Genomic DNA, 17,976 nt, shown 5'->3' with positions numbered 1-17,976 from the left:
AGAGCTGCCAAAAAAAAAAAAAAGAGAAAGAATTAAAGAAGTCAAACCCCATCATCAGCTGGAAGAATATCAGCTCTTCTGAATGTCAAAACAAAGCCCAACCCATCAAAATCAAACAAAATACACAGATCAAATGTGACTGCAAACTTCACAATCACTGCTTTGCTTTTGCAGTAGATCTGCAACGAAGCGTTTGCCATCTTCTGCAGACGTCATCTTCTGCACTCCTTACCCTCACAGCTGGGCAGTGGCCGGCTCCACTGGAAGTTCGGCTCGCACTCCAGGGCTTCACTGTCACTCAGGGTGTAGCCTGAATCGCAGCTGAACGTCACCAGTGCTCCCACGTAGAAATCATTCCCATGGCGCTGGCCATTTACCGGGATCCCCGGATCCAAGCAGTGGTCTGACTGGAGCTTCACAGCTGTGGCAAACAAACCCACTCACGTCAGACCACTCAGTGGCTGCAGAGCCTGCTGCAAGGGGCAGTGATTAGCCTGGGGGAAAGTTCAACTCCTCCTATGAGCTGATTCAAAGTCCGACTGATTACCCCCAAAGTAAGAGAATGAACGGACAGAGGACTCAACTCTGCCTCCTAAAATCAATAATATTCTGTAGATGCTAAAATAAAAAAGCCTCAACAACCAAGATGGTCAAAAAAGCAGAAACCGCTACTTCACTTGCAGCAACGTCACATTCTCCAATCACTGTAATAGTGCTAACTGCCTGGCGAAGGGGAGAAGCGAGTGCAATGGGCCTCTGATTGAGTCCATTGTGTCGCTGGAGAGGTGTAATTACATGAATAACTTGCACTTACTTTCATATCGGATCTGAAAGCCTATGTCAGAGTGGCTTTTGTCAGTGGTGAAGAGGAGGTAGAGGTAGTTGCTGGTGCTGATGAGGAACTGGGGCACCTGAGTCCCATCATAGACACCTATCAACGGGGAAGAATAGGACCGGCCATCTCGCACTTCCAGGGTGTCATAATTCACCTCTGTCTTAAATCTGAAAGGGAGACAAGAATACGTCTGTGAAAAACCAGCATGGCTACTTTTTCTTTATTGCAGTCCTGAATGTGCTCTAATGACTAGAAAGCAGCACAGGCCACGGGGCAATACGTGGGTCCGTTTCTACTGCCTGACCTTCGGCTGGCTGAGCATCGTACTGAGAACACGTCGTTCCCCTCCTACGCATTTTGGTTTCTTTCTGATCCTTCACCTGCTTCATCTGCTGACACCGAACTGTCTTTGCAGCAACAAGCATCTTGCACTACATGAACAATCACTTCTCAGACATACAGACCCAGGTTCAAGAAAGCATAGCTCTCCTCAAACAGCGAAATCCAGGGCAAGTCAGAGATTCGGCACGCCTGAGTCAGGGCAAGATCCTCACTGCTGCTTCTCCCTGGCAGGCTGAGCACATGGGAGCTCAGCCTCCAAAAACGTGTCCTATGTGTGTCTAAAATAGCACTACAAATTAGCAGGAGTTAGTCAAAACAAGAAGGGAAAAATCACCAGTTTCCACTTTTTCTTCTTGAACGTTAGGTGAATTTAAATGTCTTGTCAGGAGTTAATTAAAAAAAGGAGAGAAAGAGAGAACCTCACTGCCAAACACAGCGCTGAGCAGTTCGTTCCCTTTTCCTCCAGGGGTGGCTACAACTCAACACTGTTGGAACCACTGAAAAACAACCGCGAAGAGGAAACTTTTGAGAAGTCCAGGGTGAGCACCTGTCAAACGTGATCTTGATGGGGTAGCCCGGCTGGGCCTCTATGACCCACGCGCAGCTCAGGGAGTCCTTGTAGAAGCCAGGCCAGCCAGGGGACAGGATGGTTCCGCTGGGCGACGTCAAGTGGCCCCCACACGGTGCTGGGGACAAGGAAAATGACACAATTCAGGTGGAGAGCATCATGGAAGCTGTGGCATGACTGGTCATACGCCTCCCTGCCAGGCAGTATTGTCCTGCCATGCTTATTGTTTCTCATGTGTTAAAAATAATCAGAACCAGATGAAACACCACCACTAGCTGTTAAGAAATTGCATTTTCAGCTTAAACTGAAGATGTAGCAGCCTGCTACTGTATCTATAGGAGTCAGTAGCCTGACCTTGTGCAGCGGCTCTAAGGGGACAGGGTATAATAATAATTATTAGATATAAAACCAGAGAAAGCTGCAAGGTCAGTTTGCATTTCAGTAGCTGCAGGTACCAGAAAATCTTTCATATCTGTGGTAATTGAGTCATGTCTTTTCTACCACAAGGGACATCACAAGACTATGGCATTTATACCACACTGTGGTCCCTTGTGCCATCAGCAGAAGCTGAAGGCATATTACTATCTTTTCTGGAAAAAGGACACCAGATCTAATGTACGAGAGGAACAAAATCCTATAGCCCTAAATAACTGCAATGTATTGTCCTCTAAAAAAAAAAATCAAATGGGATGGAAAACCGTGTCTGTTCCTGTGAGTTTGTGTTCCCCCTGCTCAGCACTTTTGCAGGATTCATCACCCAGTGTTTCTTCATGTCCCGCTGCAGTAAGTCACTGGTGCCGGTCACGCACGTCTCACATGGCAGCGTGACCACGTTACTGTCACAGCCTTCGGGAGCTCCCACGGGGCAGACGAAGCCCATCGTCCCACGGTACTCACTGCCAGTTGAGTTCTCATGGACCAAGGAGGCCTTGCTCCTCCAGAGCAGCTGCTGAAGCACCAACCCAGGGCCAACCCTGGTGTGAGCTCTGCACAAGGGCTACAGAATGTCACATTTGATATGACCTTAAATACCTGTAAGTCTGGGCCTAAAACCTTCACTGCTGATCTGAAGCACGCCAGATGAAAGTCAATTGATTTCAACTGGATCCTAACTAATTATTTTTGAACAAGAGGCTCCTTTCTGCCCCAAAGCTACATAATTTCCTGTCAGGACTTCTGTCCATCTTTCAACTCTTTTTTTAGGTCTCTTTCTTTCCCATTAATTTTTTACTTTTAGTCATCTGTAAATCAAAGCCTTTTATTATTATTAGAAAAACACCTGTTACAACAAGAACTGAACTAATAAAAATAATCCCCATCATTCATTTCACAAAAAATTAAAAAACAAACTGAGTTCAGTGCTCGGTGATTATCGGACTGGCACTTCCTCCTAAGCAAACTCTTCTGTGCAGACAATACCTTCCAGAGCTATGTAAAATCATGGCCGTAACTGAGAAGCTGAGGGTTAGAACTGAAGTCCAATAGTCCTTCAGCTCTCAACAACAAATGCCTCTGCCGATACAATGGCAAAAGGCCTCCCACAAGGTCAAGCGCTGTATACTTTCGCTATGGGTTATGAGACTGGGACTTTTGACAGACAGAACTATTGTCCTTTTTCCTGAAAGGCTGCAAACACCAGGGGATCATTATCCCTCCAGGGTGCACATACAGACTAGTAAGAAAGATGATAAAATTTACCTTCGCATCTGAGTACCGCATTGTTCCAGACCACATTTCCTTCCTTCAAGATGCAGGTGATGGTTTCTGAGCCGTGGGTCCTAATGAAGCCCTCATCGCAAAGGAAGGACACAGAGCTGCCAAGCTGGAGGCTGTCACCAAAGCGCTTTCCGTTCACAGGCACACCAGGGTCAGGGCATTCGTTATGCCTAAATGCTAAGAGGGAAAGAGAAGAGAATAGTGAGTAACTTGTTTCACCCACCTCTGTCCAATTCAAAAATAAGTATTTTGGACCACAAACTTTGGAATTAAACAATAGTTTCACGTCTTTCCTATGGAGACAAGAGCACTCGATCTTGTCCCCGGACAGTGGACCTTCCTCACAGGGAAGACCAAACAGCACGGACTTGAATTTGGCCCACTATCATCCCAGCAAAGCTACTGTGTTCTGCACAGACGAGTCAGCCTGTGGCAGAAATCATGTCACCACCTCTTCCCTACACTGCTAAGACACCCACGTGTGTGTTCCCACAGTTCAACTTTTCATCTAGTTGAAGTGGCTTAAAACTTTTCTGTTCCCTGTCTCTACTACAAGTGTTCATTTGCAACCTGAGAGAGGAAGGATGAGATTAAAACCATTTGCATCCAAGAGGTGCTGAGATACAGTGGCCAGAAAAGAGCCTGCAGAACCAAATTATCCTCTTAGCCATCTTTCAAATACAAAAATGCACAAATACTGAAAATAGAGAAGGATTTTTAAAAACTCTAAAAATGCCACAACACACACATCTCATAGAGGGGACATAAGTTAACCATTAATGAGAAAAAAATGAAAGCTTTAAGGTGTCATGGTTAAAAGTAGGGGTCCTCTCAGCATGTTCTGTGATTGACTGCCATATAGTCCCCGACCTTGCTTGTCATCGTTAGTAAGATAAAATGAAGGACACACAGCAATTACCTTTCTAGGTGTTGCAAAGTTGCATGTGGAATTGCACAGACACATAGCTCTGTTTAAAGGCCTGCCCTTTTCTAGCCATTAAAAACTAGGCTAGCCAACCAACCAGAAAGTAAGCCTATAGCCTTAATTCCCCATTAAGTGCATAATTATGTATTATATCTTCATATGCTGGGAGGTGGTCTTCAGAGATGAGCAGCATATGAAAGATTAAAGCCTCCAGATTAATTACACAGACATGCTTTTAGTATCTTTAATGCACTTGACCAAATTCAGATGAGTTCTGTGTTTCCTACAGAGCGTTGTTACTCTTGTAATGTCTTGTTATATACACTGCTAAAGGGGAAAACACAGGCTGAATCTGTTCCTTGTGCTCTTGCATCTGTCCCTTGTAGCAATATGTCGTCTCCTCTCTCATACCTAAACTGAAGGAAAGGATGGTTAAGGTGTCTGAGAAAGACTCAGGAGTTCCCTTTCGGTAGTTCAAGCAGTCAGAACAGATTAACTCATGCGTACTTCAGAGTCATTTACAACAATAAAAAATTTGGCTTAAAAATGTCTTCATACAGGGGACAGCCACAACTCCCAACACGGGTATGTAATGTATCAGAGATGCATACTGGAGGGCATCACTAGCATTCCTGGATGAGGTGTCTCCTTCCTTGCATGATCTAGGACTCAGTCCTGGGTATGTGATACTACCGTACACAAGCTACTTCATCTGATGAGCCTTCAGCCTGCTGCAGTGTGGCAAATTTAAGACCTCTGGGTTGGTTTTTTTTTTTTAAATAGAGGATTTGCAATCGTAGCTAGAAAGGCTATTAATTTAGCTCTGCCACTAAAGACTATTGTAACAAGGTCATTTATCAGTTCTGCTGAATAGGTTTAATAACGCTCTTTAGAAAATTACAGGACAAAACGAGGATAAAATTACCATAGCATTCATTTGAGATTTGAAGACTAGACTTACGTGAAGCCAAATATATCTCTGGAAGTCTCAATGCTTTGTATTATAAGACATTGCTACAGGTTTTCCTTTATCTTCAAAGTCTTAGGTTTTAGTCTAAAATGCTTTTAGGTGTCAGCAAACGATGATAGTATTGACTGATGAACAAAACCATCCGAGATCTAATAAGTCCTCCTGATCTGCATCAAGCTGTCCACAAAGCATTGTCTCACCTCAGCGAGCAGAACGGAGGCACAAAGAGGGAGAGCAGAAAGCCCACCTCACGCAGCAAGCTGCGGGCTGATGGGAGAACAGAAACCCTGACTGCTCCATGGACAGATAACCCAGGGACAATCTGTTTCTTTCACCACTGGACAACACTTAAAACTTCACAGCCAGAAAGAACTTGTGCAATCAGCTCTAAAGCTTGAAACCAATCCTCAATTACCCAGCTGCAAATCTGAAGTAATCCCCAATTTTCAGACTTACTCTGGATTTGCAATGGTTTTAGTGAGATCAAACTCTTGCCCAAAAAGAATTTAGAGCTTGAAACGAAAACCAGAAGGAAGGATCGGGCACTTACTGGTGAAGGTTATGTTGAAGCCTCTTTTCTCCATGGAGTGGTCGGTCTGGAACTCCAGCCTAGCTACATGACCACTGCTGGTCAGAGAGGAGGGGATCTGGTTTCCTGAGAAGGTCCCCAGCACCGGAGATTCAGCAGTCCCACCATCCTTCACGGCTAGGAAATCAAACTGAGGCTCCACATCAAAATCATTGAAAGCCAAGTGAATTCGGCTCTCAGGTTTAGCTATAATTAACCAAACACAGTGCAAGCTGCTTCCATATTCTTCAGGGTAATTTGGTGACAGCACATTCCCAGATGGAGTGGTGAAGTTGAAAAAGCAGGAAACTGCAATAAGAAATCACCATCAATCATGCAGCACAGTGCTCCTACAAGCTGCTTTGTCACGTTCCCCCCCGCCCTTATCCCTTCAGCCGGGTGATTCCTGCAAATTCCCAATCGCTTTGCTTCTCAGAGACGATTAAAGAAAGGAAGGGCTCAGTGCTCCATTCACTGCTAGATGTCAGTGATTTATTTGCACGAGGAAGAAGTGACTTCAAAGCAGTCTCCAAGTCCTGGTTTTGGTTGATTTTCAATTTTCCAGCCTAGCACAGTACTGCCCCTTTTTTCAATAGCGCGCTTTCGTACATCTGTGTAAGCTTTGTGCCACGCACAGCGGAGCACGGGTTTCTTTTACTGCAGGAGGAAACTGTCACTCAGCCGGGGGGGATTTGGTATTTTGCAGGTGAATTCTCCTCCGTATCCCTGAGAGGAAGCCTACACAAGAATCAAATGTGTGACCACAGCTAATGCAAAACAAAGTTAGCATTAAATGAGGTAGACTTTGTAGCAACATCTTCTGTTGTGGACACAACTCAGCAGAACTGACAAAACCCGAGATAAGGAATCAACTCAGCTGTTACCCCATGCAGACATCCAGGCTCCTCTGCTGCTATCCGTACCCAAGCTTTTTAGTGTAAAGTGCTGGGTGAACTGCAGATGCACTTCTGAGTGCAGTGCAGCCTTTTCAGGATTTGCTTAAAAAAATCTGCACTTTTGGTTTACCTTTCTGTTTGCTAAACACAATTTTCACCCATGCTCCTCAACAGATGTAACTGCGCCTGGGCAGTCCCACCGCATTTAGACAAACTCCTCACATTCAGGCCATCCCCATCCTGTATTAAATATTTGTACAATATAGCAATAAATTGTCAACTCCTTTGAGAAGGAGCTGTGAGTCAATTTGCTTTTGTCTGTCTCCTTGGGCAGCTGTTTACACCTGCGCCAAATGAGCGCTGAAAAGTGAAAGCTGCTGTTTGGTTTTGGTAGCAACTTTGCTGCACTGGGCAAGGAACAGCCCGAGAACCTTTCCAAGCTTCCCCCAAGTGCCAGGGGCTTGGGACAACTCAAAGCAAGCACCGGCAGGCTGCAGCCCAGGCGTAGGGGCAGCTCCCCTTCCCATTACAAATAAATCACTGACTTCTGCTGGGCTACCACGTTACCAAAAAGAGGCATCAAACCAGACCACCATTCCCATGAAAACAATTAAAACCAGTCTTAAAATCAAGTTGAGGGGAAGAGTGCATATGAAAAAAAATCTTTAGCTCTCAAGGGTTTTCAATATATACTGTATTTCAGCTGACAAGGTCCATTAATTTGAAAATGCAATGCTGCCTTTAAGTGGTACCTACCCCATGTTTTTGGTATTTCATATACGTATGCTTTACTCATCTTTTTCCCCACCATCACCCTTGGTAAAATCCATTACTTGGAAGATACATCTCACTAATTCCTGGCAAAAGGACATCGCACAGGAGATGAGACTGGTTTTAGTTTGGCACTTACACAATTATTTGGTTCAACGCTCACCCTCCCTCTGTTATTTTCCCTCTGTCTTCCTTCAACGCTTAATGGTTTCAGATCAAGTAAGATGGACGTTACCATGACGTTATCAAGGCTAAGAGCTACACAATCTATTTTCCTGCTCTCAGCAACAAAGAGGACAGATTAAAAGAAAACAAACTGCAAAATATCCTCAGGATTTTGGCTCTTTACTAGATGCTGAAGCATCAAGGGATGCTGTCAAGTAATTGTCAGCATAAGCTTAGTATAATCTGCCTAGGAATAGTTACTGAAAATAAATGCATTCACACACAGAGAAACATCTTAGCAGTAGGAACCCCTCACAGGAGCTAGGTATCTCCTATAAATTTTTAAATCCAAAGCAGTAAATTGGCATTCATACAGGACCTACAGTATCACACAGCCAGCAACACCGAGGTACAGTTGCTAGCGCAGCTATTACGGCACAGTGCTGGTGGCTCATTTCAGGAAATAACAACAACAAAGAACTTGCTGACAAAAGAAAGAAAAGCAGAGCGAGGGAAGAATATAAAATTAACCTTTGCTAGCTAAAACAAAATGACAGATTAAAAAGTAACAGATAAAAAACACCAAAAGTCTCCACTGCAGGGAAGTAAATGAAAATTTCGATTTTCCATAAAATAATAAGTATAGGAGACAGCCAAGTTGCAGGCTGTAGGACAAGGGCCACTGTCGCACGCATCCACGTCCCAAGCCCATGGCAGGGCACCAACATACGAGCTCTCCTTGGTGCAGCGGGGAGCTCGGCTTCGCCTCGCAGAGGGTCACCATCCCTGCCAGCGGGTCAGGGGCATGTCCAGCCCAGGAAGCAACAACTGATCCAGAAGGTTCATTAACAAGATCATGGCATCTGTGATATGAAGATTTTCTTTATCTTTTTAAGCAGGAGAGGTTTTTCTTCAGTGTGAAAGGGGGTTTTTGGTCTGGGGCTGCACTGGACAGAGCTGGCACCGGGATGCACGTCAGCCTCTTTGCTTTCTCAGAAGTGCTTTGCTGGACACTCGGATAAAAGCAGAAGCTGTTTAACAGTATGTCACAGACAGTGAAATGTGCTATCAGAACAAAGATGATAGTACCCAAGAAAGGTGGAAGACAGCTGAGCGCTACCTGTCTCATGCTGTTTTGTGCATCCGAGACAGTCAGGAGCAAAGTGCCCCCGAGGAGCGAGCAGTCATTTGCAGCATGACAGACAGACAGACGTCAGCCCTGCTGCCTGCAGCCTGTCTGTCAGGATCACTGAGGTAGGAACATCCGTGACTCTGAGGCCTTGAGCTAAGAGATTGAAATTAGTATTTATTACAGTTGTTCTTAAATGTTATGAGAGGACATTTCATTATGTGCTTAGCATAGGTTCAGATTTATAAGCCTATGCTGATCTTCGTCAATAATTATTACTACTGATCAAGTACTGCAAAAGCAATAAGAAAAAGCCCTTTATTAAATACAGCAGGATAAATCACAGCAAAACTCAGTAGAAACAGAGTACCTAACAAAGCCAGTGAGACCCATGTCATGAATGAATAAGTACAAGATATTTATTCAAGTCATCACAAACATTATCAAGATTCTGCGTTCATTTAGAGCAGTCAAACAGGAAGAAACAGCTCGTTGCTTCTTGTCTTAAAGTCGAGTGGGACACATGGACAGTGCCCTCATGCCACAGCCCAGTGTGAGATGCTCATGGCCAAGCTGAACACGGAGGCATCTGAGTGTTATTCACCAGCGCAGCTGCTTGTTTCTGCGCTTTCAGCCAGGAGCAATTTTTGCATTTGTCTGGTCAGTCTAAGCACAACTTGCTTCTCTCTTCTTCTGCCTTCAAAAGATCCTGCCTCCTCACAGACTATCTCGCTTCTCCTGCGAGGCATGCCTGGTGGCCCCAGACACTGCATCTCTGCTCATCCTGCACGTGAGAATCCAGGGCTGATCCCGGGGAGAGGGCACACCTGCAATGCATGGGAACAGGAAAGGCACCAGGTTCAGGGGCTGAAAACCAAGCAGGGAATCACTGCAATAATTTCAGTCTCCATGGAAACAAAAAAAATCCTGACTTCTCTCTCAGCTTTCAGATATCATTCCCACAGACTCTGACCACTTGGGAGACAGCTTGAAGACAGTAACGGATTTTCTGCCTTACCTCTTCTTTTTAAGATCCCTCCTCTAGGCACAGCTTGCTGATGGACTGGAAAAACAGGACCTCAGCAGGAGCCTGGTTAATAACCAGCGTGCCTCACTCAGGGAAGCATACATCCCGAATAGCTAACAGAGCTGGAAGCTCAGGGCACTGTTCAAGCCATGAAGCAAAGTGCTTTACATTTTGTATTCTCCTCTTTCTGTATCTGCTGTTTCAATAAACACATCTGCATCACAATGCATTTTCCTTCTTAAAACCCTGAGGTACCAACAGGGCAAGTGGGAGGTGAGGGAAAGGAGTCTAGAGCAAATATTAACTGGCAGAAATTTTTTGTATTTCAAAGCAACAAACTCCTCAGCTTACTCTGATGGAATAGCTGTCTGCCAGCATGTGGCTAACCGGGGGCAGGAGAGCAGGTATGTTAAGAATAATGAAAAATAGGCAGGGTTTGGGTACCAGATCTTGAGGAAAATATCATCAGTGAACTTAAAATAGACTGTATAGGAGCCTCCGTGCACACAGAAGAGCGCTACAATACCAAAGCGGGTTTAATTTCTACCCACTCAAAACAGGAACAGTGATCGGGTTACCTGGAATAAGGTAAGTTTCTTAAACTTACTGGAAGATGCCGTTCCCCTCTAGGGCAGTGTTGGGCTGCTTGTCTGCCTGGGTTTCTGCAGCCATCTGTTATTCAGGAGGTGCTCCAGGGCTTCTGTACAAAGACAAGATCCTTTCCTGTGTGTCCCTGTTCATTTTAAGGAAACTCTCCCTCTCCCGTCAGTCTCTCTTGGGAATCGGTGGCAGTGTCCACATGAAGACGGAAGTTTAATTGTCACTTTTTGGCAAAAGCCCCAAAGCAGTCTAGCGGTCTTGTTATCTACCTTTCCCGTTTTGCTCCTTCGTGGTCTAGCAGAGCATCCTTCCTCTGCTGCAGCACTCGGAGCCGTCTGCCAACCGCTGCAAGACATTCGTCTTCTGCAGGCTGGAAGCTGCAACAGGCTAGGACTGAACTTAACACTCCACACAGTCCCACAGTCTCAGCACACTGAGTGCATGAAGGATGACTGCTGTAACACCAGAAAGGGCAAGGCACCCCTGAAGCGTGTAACTGCCATTGGGGTGACGGCGGCTGCACACCAGTGATTAAGTGCAGCAGAGGGTGCGTGGGCAGGTTCAGCCACACGTGAAGCTCTGCTCATGGGGAGCAGTAGAAAGAGCCTTAAAAGATAAACTTGCACACATCGACTCAACCTGCAAATTGGAAATGTCCCATTGCAGCGTTCTCAAACACCAACCCCACATGTAAAGCATTAAAGTAAAATAAGGCAGGCATAAGGGAACTTCTCTGCAGACCAGATTGAAGACGGCAACATAACACACACCACATTCCCGTTTTCTAGATACAGAGATAGGGGAAGGTGACAGAGACAACCTCCTTGCCTGATAAAACCAGTAAGTGTCACTTCAGATTCAGACTCATATAGAGAAGCAACCCATCATGCTGAACAACCGCTGTCAGGAATATGGACAGGTGCCTTGGCACAGGACAGCTCATTTATAGCAGCATGAAACCCTATCAGGGTAACAGTTCAACCGATTCAATCAGTAAAATAACAAGCATGGAGACAACCCAATAAACTGCATCCTCCCGATCAGCGCTGAGAGAGCAGCTGGGAGCACCTCGGGCGAGCTGCATGCACAGCGATGTGGCCTGACACCACTGTGAAGTCCTCCACTCCAGCTCTCCCCACGTGCAGGCTCTCTCTACCAGAGGAGCATCCCTGCTGAGGACGTGAGAGCTGGCCACATCTGCTGGATCACCACCACAACCTCATCTCGCACCCTCTAGCCTTATCGCTGCAACCTTCTTGCTGAACCTGGCTGACTGCACAAGTACCCCAAGCCCCTAGCGATTTGTTAGAAACCAAGAGAACACACAGAGCAGCAGCTCACAGCAGGAGACTGTTTCTTCTGGCTCTACAACTGCTAAACAGAACTCACTGACAAAGTAACACCAAGGAGAAAACAGGCTCTGGTTCGACCCAGGTTGACGTCAGCTTTCCTTAGATATAGACACCAAGGGAAACGTCGCAACTCAGTTGACAAGTGGCATGCTGGAAGATGTGCAGCTTGTTTGAGACAACTCTCAAGGAAGAGCAGAAGGGACTGGTTAAGCAGCCGCCTTTTAAAGTCACAGAACAGAAAATGGAAAATGTTCATATAGGTTACACCAAAAAAAATGCCTGGGGAGTGCGTGGGGGACAATTAAAACACAATTAATTGTAATTAAGAAGGTGCTTAAGTGCATTCCTGCCCAGCACAGCACTTAAGCATGTATGTCTACTTAAGCAAACATTTAAATCTCAGTGCTTTGATAAACTGCGGCTGCAATGCAGAACAAGGGCTTGGAAGGAAAGTGCCCTGCTTAATTTTAAGAACAGAATGGTCTTACATGGCTGCAACTGTGAAACAAGGTTGTTAACAAAAGCTACAAATCCCCCACGTATATAGAGATCATGGTAATCCTGCCTTCATTTAATTTGCTTCCCTTACTGCCAGAGAAAGACTGGATCTCAATGGCTTGGGGGAACAGGCTGCAGATAAGGAGCATTTCACCACCGATTTGCTGCTCTGAACCCAACTCAGATCAAGGGCAAGCAGAAGGTGTTGATGGGTCCTGAAGGACACACATCTGTTGCACAATGTAGAAACCATCTAAGCCCTGGAAGTGGCCTCAGCAGGCAACGAGCCCGTTTCTTGGCCAGCTTTCAGCTGCACAAATGAAGGATGCGACCAGCTGCTTTGCAGAGGTCAGAGTTGACACATTTTGGTAGGTTAAGGTTAGCTACCAGCTTCCTTTCCCAACTTGTCTGGCAGAGATAATTAGAATGTGTCTCTGCCATTACATCAGGAAAATCATAACAGCATGCTTCATAAAAGCATCAATCAAAACAAAAACAACACCAACCTCCCCCTCCCCCCCCCAAAAAAAAAACCCAACCCAAAACACACAGCAAAACAGCTTGGAAAAAATAAAATTAATAGAATCCCTACACTTCTTCCAAAATCCACTAAAAGCAACTGCATCTACAAGCAAATAAACAAGTCCAATGTTCGCTAGAAAAAAGAAAACCTGTTTACAGCAGGAGGGAGAAACATTTTGTGAGTTAACATAAACTATTCCATCAGCACTGAAAAAAGTGAGAGGAATTAAGAATAAAAGAAATAATATTAAGAGCACACCGCGGATCAGGTTTCACTGGAAGAATGAACGCCTATGCTACAGTTCAGAAATCTAAAAAACTCCCTTCTAATGAAAAAGTATCAATTCCTTTAAAAGAAAATTTTCTGGAATTTCTGATTAAAGAATTATTGGACAATAAAGGATCATTTTGATCATCTTCTCTGTCCACCTCCTTAATACAGACTATGAAACAATTCCTCCTTCCTACAGGTCTCCAGAAAGGAGTATCCAATCTCAATTTATAAATGTTTAGGTATGGAGAACCCACCGCTGCCTTCAGTAGACTACTCCAAGGGTTAACTACTCTCTCTGTTAAAAAGCTATTATTTTTTAAAAGGCAAACTATGCTTTTATCACTGCTAACTTGAGACACACTTTTCTCCAAATTACTCTTCATAGGGAAGGCTCCAAAAGGTTGCAGTGAATAGTGGGCAGGAAAGAAAAAAAGAGAAGAAAGAAAGAGAGAGAAAGAAAATAGTGACCAACTGACAATTTAATTTAGAGCTAAATGAAAAACTTGTCAAGTGATAGGACATTACATGGTTCTGTTCAGTACATTGCTGGGAAAACACCTACAGCACTTAGCATTTCCAGCTACTAATCCTGAATGTCTGTACCAGACAGCGCACACAAAAGGTTAGCCACTTGGCTCAAAACCAAGATTTGCAATCTTTGCAAAGAAGAGCTAAGATTATTCGGCAGGTATAATAGGCCAATATGGGATTAACAATAAAAGGAGTAATTACCACTAAGGAGAAGAGAGATTTTATACTGCTATTAAGGAAAATCAGATGTTTAAAAGACTGGAAAAATGCACAAAATCTTAATGCCTCTGAAGAGGATGACTGTGTTAGTGCTGTACACCTGTGTGGAAGGACGGGGGATCCTGGCCTGGGCCAACCTCCTAATGGAGCCAACTCAAAGACACCTCTCAATAACGCAAAGGATTTCATCGGTGCTCAGTTTGGTCTGAGTCAACGCACCATTTGCAACAGGACAGCACAGATCTCCAGTGTTAGTGGGCACAGCGCTGCTTCTTCACAGCGTTCCTGCGTGTCACAGCAACCGCGAGCAAATCGGCGAGGAGAAATAGGCTGCGGTTGAGGTTTTCAAGTGAACAAGAAGGGAAGAAAGCATAACATCTGCTCCAAAGTCAGAGAAGAAAATGCACAATTTAACATAATTTCAATTGGAAATGCTTTGGGAAATGCCTTCTGCTCTGTTTAGAGGAATATTATGCATGACTACTGCTCTAAGCAGGTCTATAATACAAAGAGAGTTTACGATAACGCAACAAAAAAAGTCACTGGAAACCAGTGGAGATCCTAAAGCAAGACCAGAGCAACACGAAGACCCCTGTAATGACTTATCAGATCAATGGATGTAAAGTGTCCGGAGGCGTCCAGAAGTACTCTGAAACAGCACAACTCAAATGACGGCCCCTCCATTTAAACATACGCACACGTATACACATACACACACGTGTGCACATACCTATCCCTAACCTTTGTGGAGTTGCAGTCAAGTAACACCAAACAAATACCCCTCAGTTCAGTGCAGAAACCTCCACCCTCAGGTTTGCTTGATGCATTGCAATCAGAATGTACATACTGTTTTATTTCACTGTTTTGTTTACCTTTAGAACACGTGACGGGTCCAGAAAACTTGAAGCTTGCAAGTCTGAGATCAATGAACTAAACTTGTATCAGAAAGTAAGTTGTTCTCAGAAATGACTCTCCCAGAGCAACCAGCAGAAGATAAAACAAGGCAAAAACTTTGCCTTTATTCAGTGAGACGGTTACAAAGGACATGTATTGTCATGACTGTTTACGCCATAATCTATCACGTAAAATGATGGCACTGCTTAGCGCAAGTCAACCATTTAGCTAAAGGTGCAGGACTGAAAAGTCAGGAGTTGTAGGTCGCAGGCCCGCAGGGGCAGGGCTGCAGGCATGAGGAGGAGGAGGGAAGGGAAGGGGAGCTGCTGGAGAGGAATAGCAAAGAACCTTGTAAGACTTACTGAACTGCTGCAGAAGCCATCTGAGAGCACTGTCCCCCTGCAAAGGGGATGTTAGCTCTTCCTTTCCTTAGCAAGGAAATATAAACCTTGGGAAACAAATTTTGGTCATAGAAAATGTTTTGTAGCATGGCCTTCCACTGCAATAGTTCACATAAAATGCAGATAGTGAGTTTTTCCCTACGATACATGAGTACGTTTAAACAGTAATTCCAACCATGTATTTGAAAGTTACGGCACTACTGAAACGCCCTGCTCCCCAACTACGTCTATCCAGACTTCCCTCATCATTCTCACTGCAGTAACTGAACAGCTCACCAGCTTCCCATTATAGCTGTAATTACGGGCCAGTTCCCCATTCATAAGCTTAATAATCTCCTCAACCACAGGTAACTGTAGACTTCAGTTAGAGTATTATAACCCTTGTGAGTTCCTACCATCAGAGCACAAACTTCATCTAAGTAGCACAATGGTTTTCCTTAGCTAACATTTACCCGCATGACACCTCCTAAGCCCATTTTGCCATCCTTCAAGAATTCAAGAAAACTGAACATAGCTCTGTACGAGAGCAATGGCTCAGGTTATCCTGGGTTATGAGAATTGCCTTAGCCTTTGACAGATATCACAGTTCTGTAACTTTGAAAATGCAAGTGTCAGAGTGAACAACAGTAACTACAAAGCCGATTTGAGCACTACGAGGTGCTGCAAAATAGGGAGAAAAAGAGGTCTTCAGTATCCAGTCATCACTGATACCTGGACAGCCAGCCACATTGCACAGAAGTAGACACCAAGCTCAGACCATAGATGGATGATGCGCTACCCCATCCAGCAACAGTACTACAGGTTCCCAGGCTCCAGTGTAGTTGTTTCAGGTATCTCAGAACAGCAGAGATAATCTGAACATACACGGCAAGGCCAGGGATCCCTTGCTTAGTAAGGAGTTTGCAGAAGATACGCACTAAAAGTCTTACAAAGTTTCTCAAGTGCCCCTATGTGCTCACCCTGGACAGCTAAGGGGTGCAATGACAACAGGATGAAGATGGAAGGTCTGTTATCATGAAGGCACAGACAGTCACAAATTAAGAACCCGTTGCAATAAGCAGATGCATTACTTAAATGGTTTGTGTTGCTTTGTCATCAAAGCCCCAGGAAATGAGTTCTCCACAATAAATTCTGTCTTCTCATAAATCATTTGCTCAGGACAGCAGGATGCACCACAGCGCGCTCTTTAATCTCCTTCTGCATTTGTCACACATTTGTGGCCAGAATCAGAAGCACTGAATTGTTTGCATATTCCAACTACCAGCACATAAATCAGGTTACCTTATTTTCCCACCTCATGCCCAATACATTTAATGGTCTCCCAACATTTACAGAGAGTTGTTACCAATCCCACTACAGATTTCATGCCAGGTTACACATTTTGTCATATAGCCTCTTCTGATTCATGCACACTAACATGGTGCTGTCTAAAATAAAAGCAGGGGAGTAAGGGTGTAGAGAGAGATATGAAATACTTTTTCCACTACCTACATGTTGCCTTGTTGATTCATAAATATCCAAAGCTGGAGGGCCACAGAGAACAGAATACAATGGAATTATCTTAACTACAAGATTCATGCCTGTGCTGTGCTTCGCACGGACTGCTGACTGGGGCTTGGTTTTCAGTATCCAACTACAAAAACATGATTCTACTTTACTGGACAGTCTCCTTTCTATACTACTATGATCCAATCCTCCCATGCTGGGGACAAACTATGGGTTTAGTCTCACTGCAAACTGTCAGCAAGAACCTCAATTGAACCATCAGCTGTTCAAATTCACCTGAACGGAAAAAAAACCCAAACCAAACCAAACTTCTGATGCTAAGCACAGAAACAGTCCAACACTTCCCACTTCAAAAACAACCAGGGAAACTCCATTTTCCTCATCAGCGTCTTTAGCTGATTTGCTTACAGAGAAAACCAAGTAGGAAAGGAGTCATGGCATCTGGAAAAGGCAAAACTCAAAGTAATTACTTCCCTTCCCCAAACAGACGTTCTCAAATGCTCAGAGCTTAAATTAGTGTTTGAAAAGAAAGGCACTTACTTGAAACCGTTTCCCACATTCTCCCATAAATTGCCAGTGTAGGGATGCTAACGTCCCTGCTTCTCCCACAGCTCCTGGAGAACCCAGATTCAGCTCTGAAGTAACAGGGTTTGCTCCCCCCAAGCTGTGTAAGTGTAAGCTCTTTGGTACGGATCAAGTCCTGCCACGCTACAAATGATCATTTTGTACTGGAGTATCTAACACCAGCATATCTATTTATCTGCATAGTGAATACACACTTCTAAAAATTAACATTTCTGTTTTCTCTATCCATTTTCCCCATACTTTTGTCCTCTGTCTGTTGCTCAGCTGAATTTTCCTTTCCTATTTTTTGTTAGGTTCAGTCTCGCTCCCCTACATCATAGTATCTGTTCAAAGGCACAGACTTCAACATATCCAAGTAAGTGGAGATGAGACAAAAAGAAGAGTTTGCTTGTCACCAATTGGGGAAAATACAGATACTTTTGTGAGTTTTGGTAATGTTCAAATACAACATTGTTGTATTTGACCAGAGGGTAGCGGTCAAGGGCTCAATGTCCAGATGGAGATAGGTGACGAGTGGCGTCCCACAGGGGTCCGTATTGGGACCGGTACTGTTTAATATCTTCATCAATGACATAGGGGGATCGAGCGCACCCTCAGCAAGTTTGCAGATGACACCAAGCTGAGTGGTGTGGTTGACATGCCAGAGGGATGGGATGCCATCCAGAGGGACCTGGACAAGCTC

At 44.5% G+C, this 17,976-nt stretch overlaps 1 protein-coding gene across 1 annotated transcript in view; it reads right to left on the bottom strand.

Annotated features, from left to right (window-relative positions):
- Positions 1–17,976, bottom strand: part of CSMD2 (CUB and Sushi multiple domains 2) — a 310,684-nt gene that overhangs the window by 112,065 nt on the left and 180,643 nt on the right. The window contains exons 14-18 of the mRNA XM_009284828.2: positions 5,907–6,233; positions 3,444–3,638; positions 1,725–1,863; positions 815–1,002; positions 233–421 (exon numbers count right to left, since the gene is read on the bottom strand). Of these exons, the coding sequence (XP_009283103.2) occupies positions 233–421; positions 815–1,002; positions 1,725–1,863; positions 3,444–3,638; positions 5,907–6,233 (1,038 nt within the window). The remainder of the gene's footprint in view (positions 1–232; positions 422–814; positions 1,003–1,724; positions 1,864–3,443; positions 3,639–5,906; positions 6,234–17,976) is intronic.

The sequence above is a fragment of the Aptenodytes forsteri genome, unplaced genomic scaffold (genome assembly GCF_000699145.1).
Source record: "Aptenodytes forsteri isolate BGI_AS27 unplaced genomic scaffold, ASM69914v1 Scaffold7, whole genome shotgun sequence".
NCBI lineage: Eukaryota > Metazoa > Chordata > Aves > Sphenisciformes > Spheniscidae > Aptenodytes > Aptenodytes forsteri.
The sequence above is the reverse complement of the archived record's forward strand: the minus strand, read 5'-3'. Positions and strand labels throughout refer to the sequence as shown.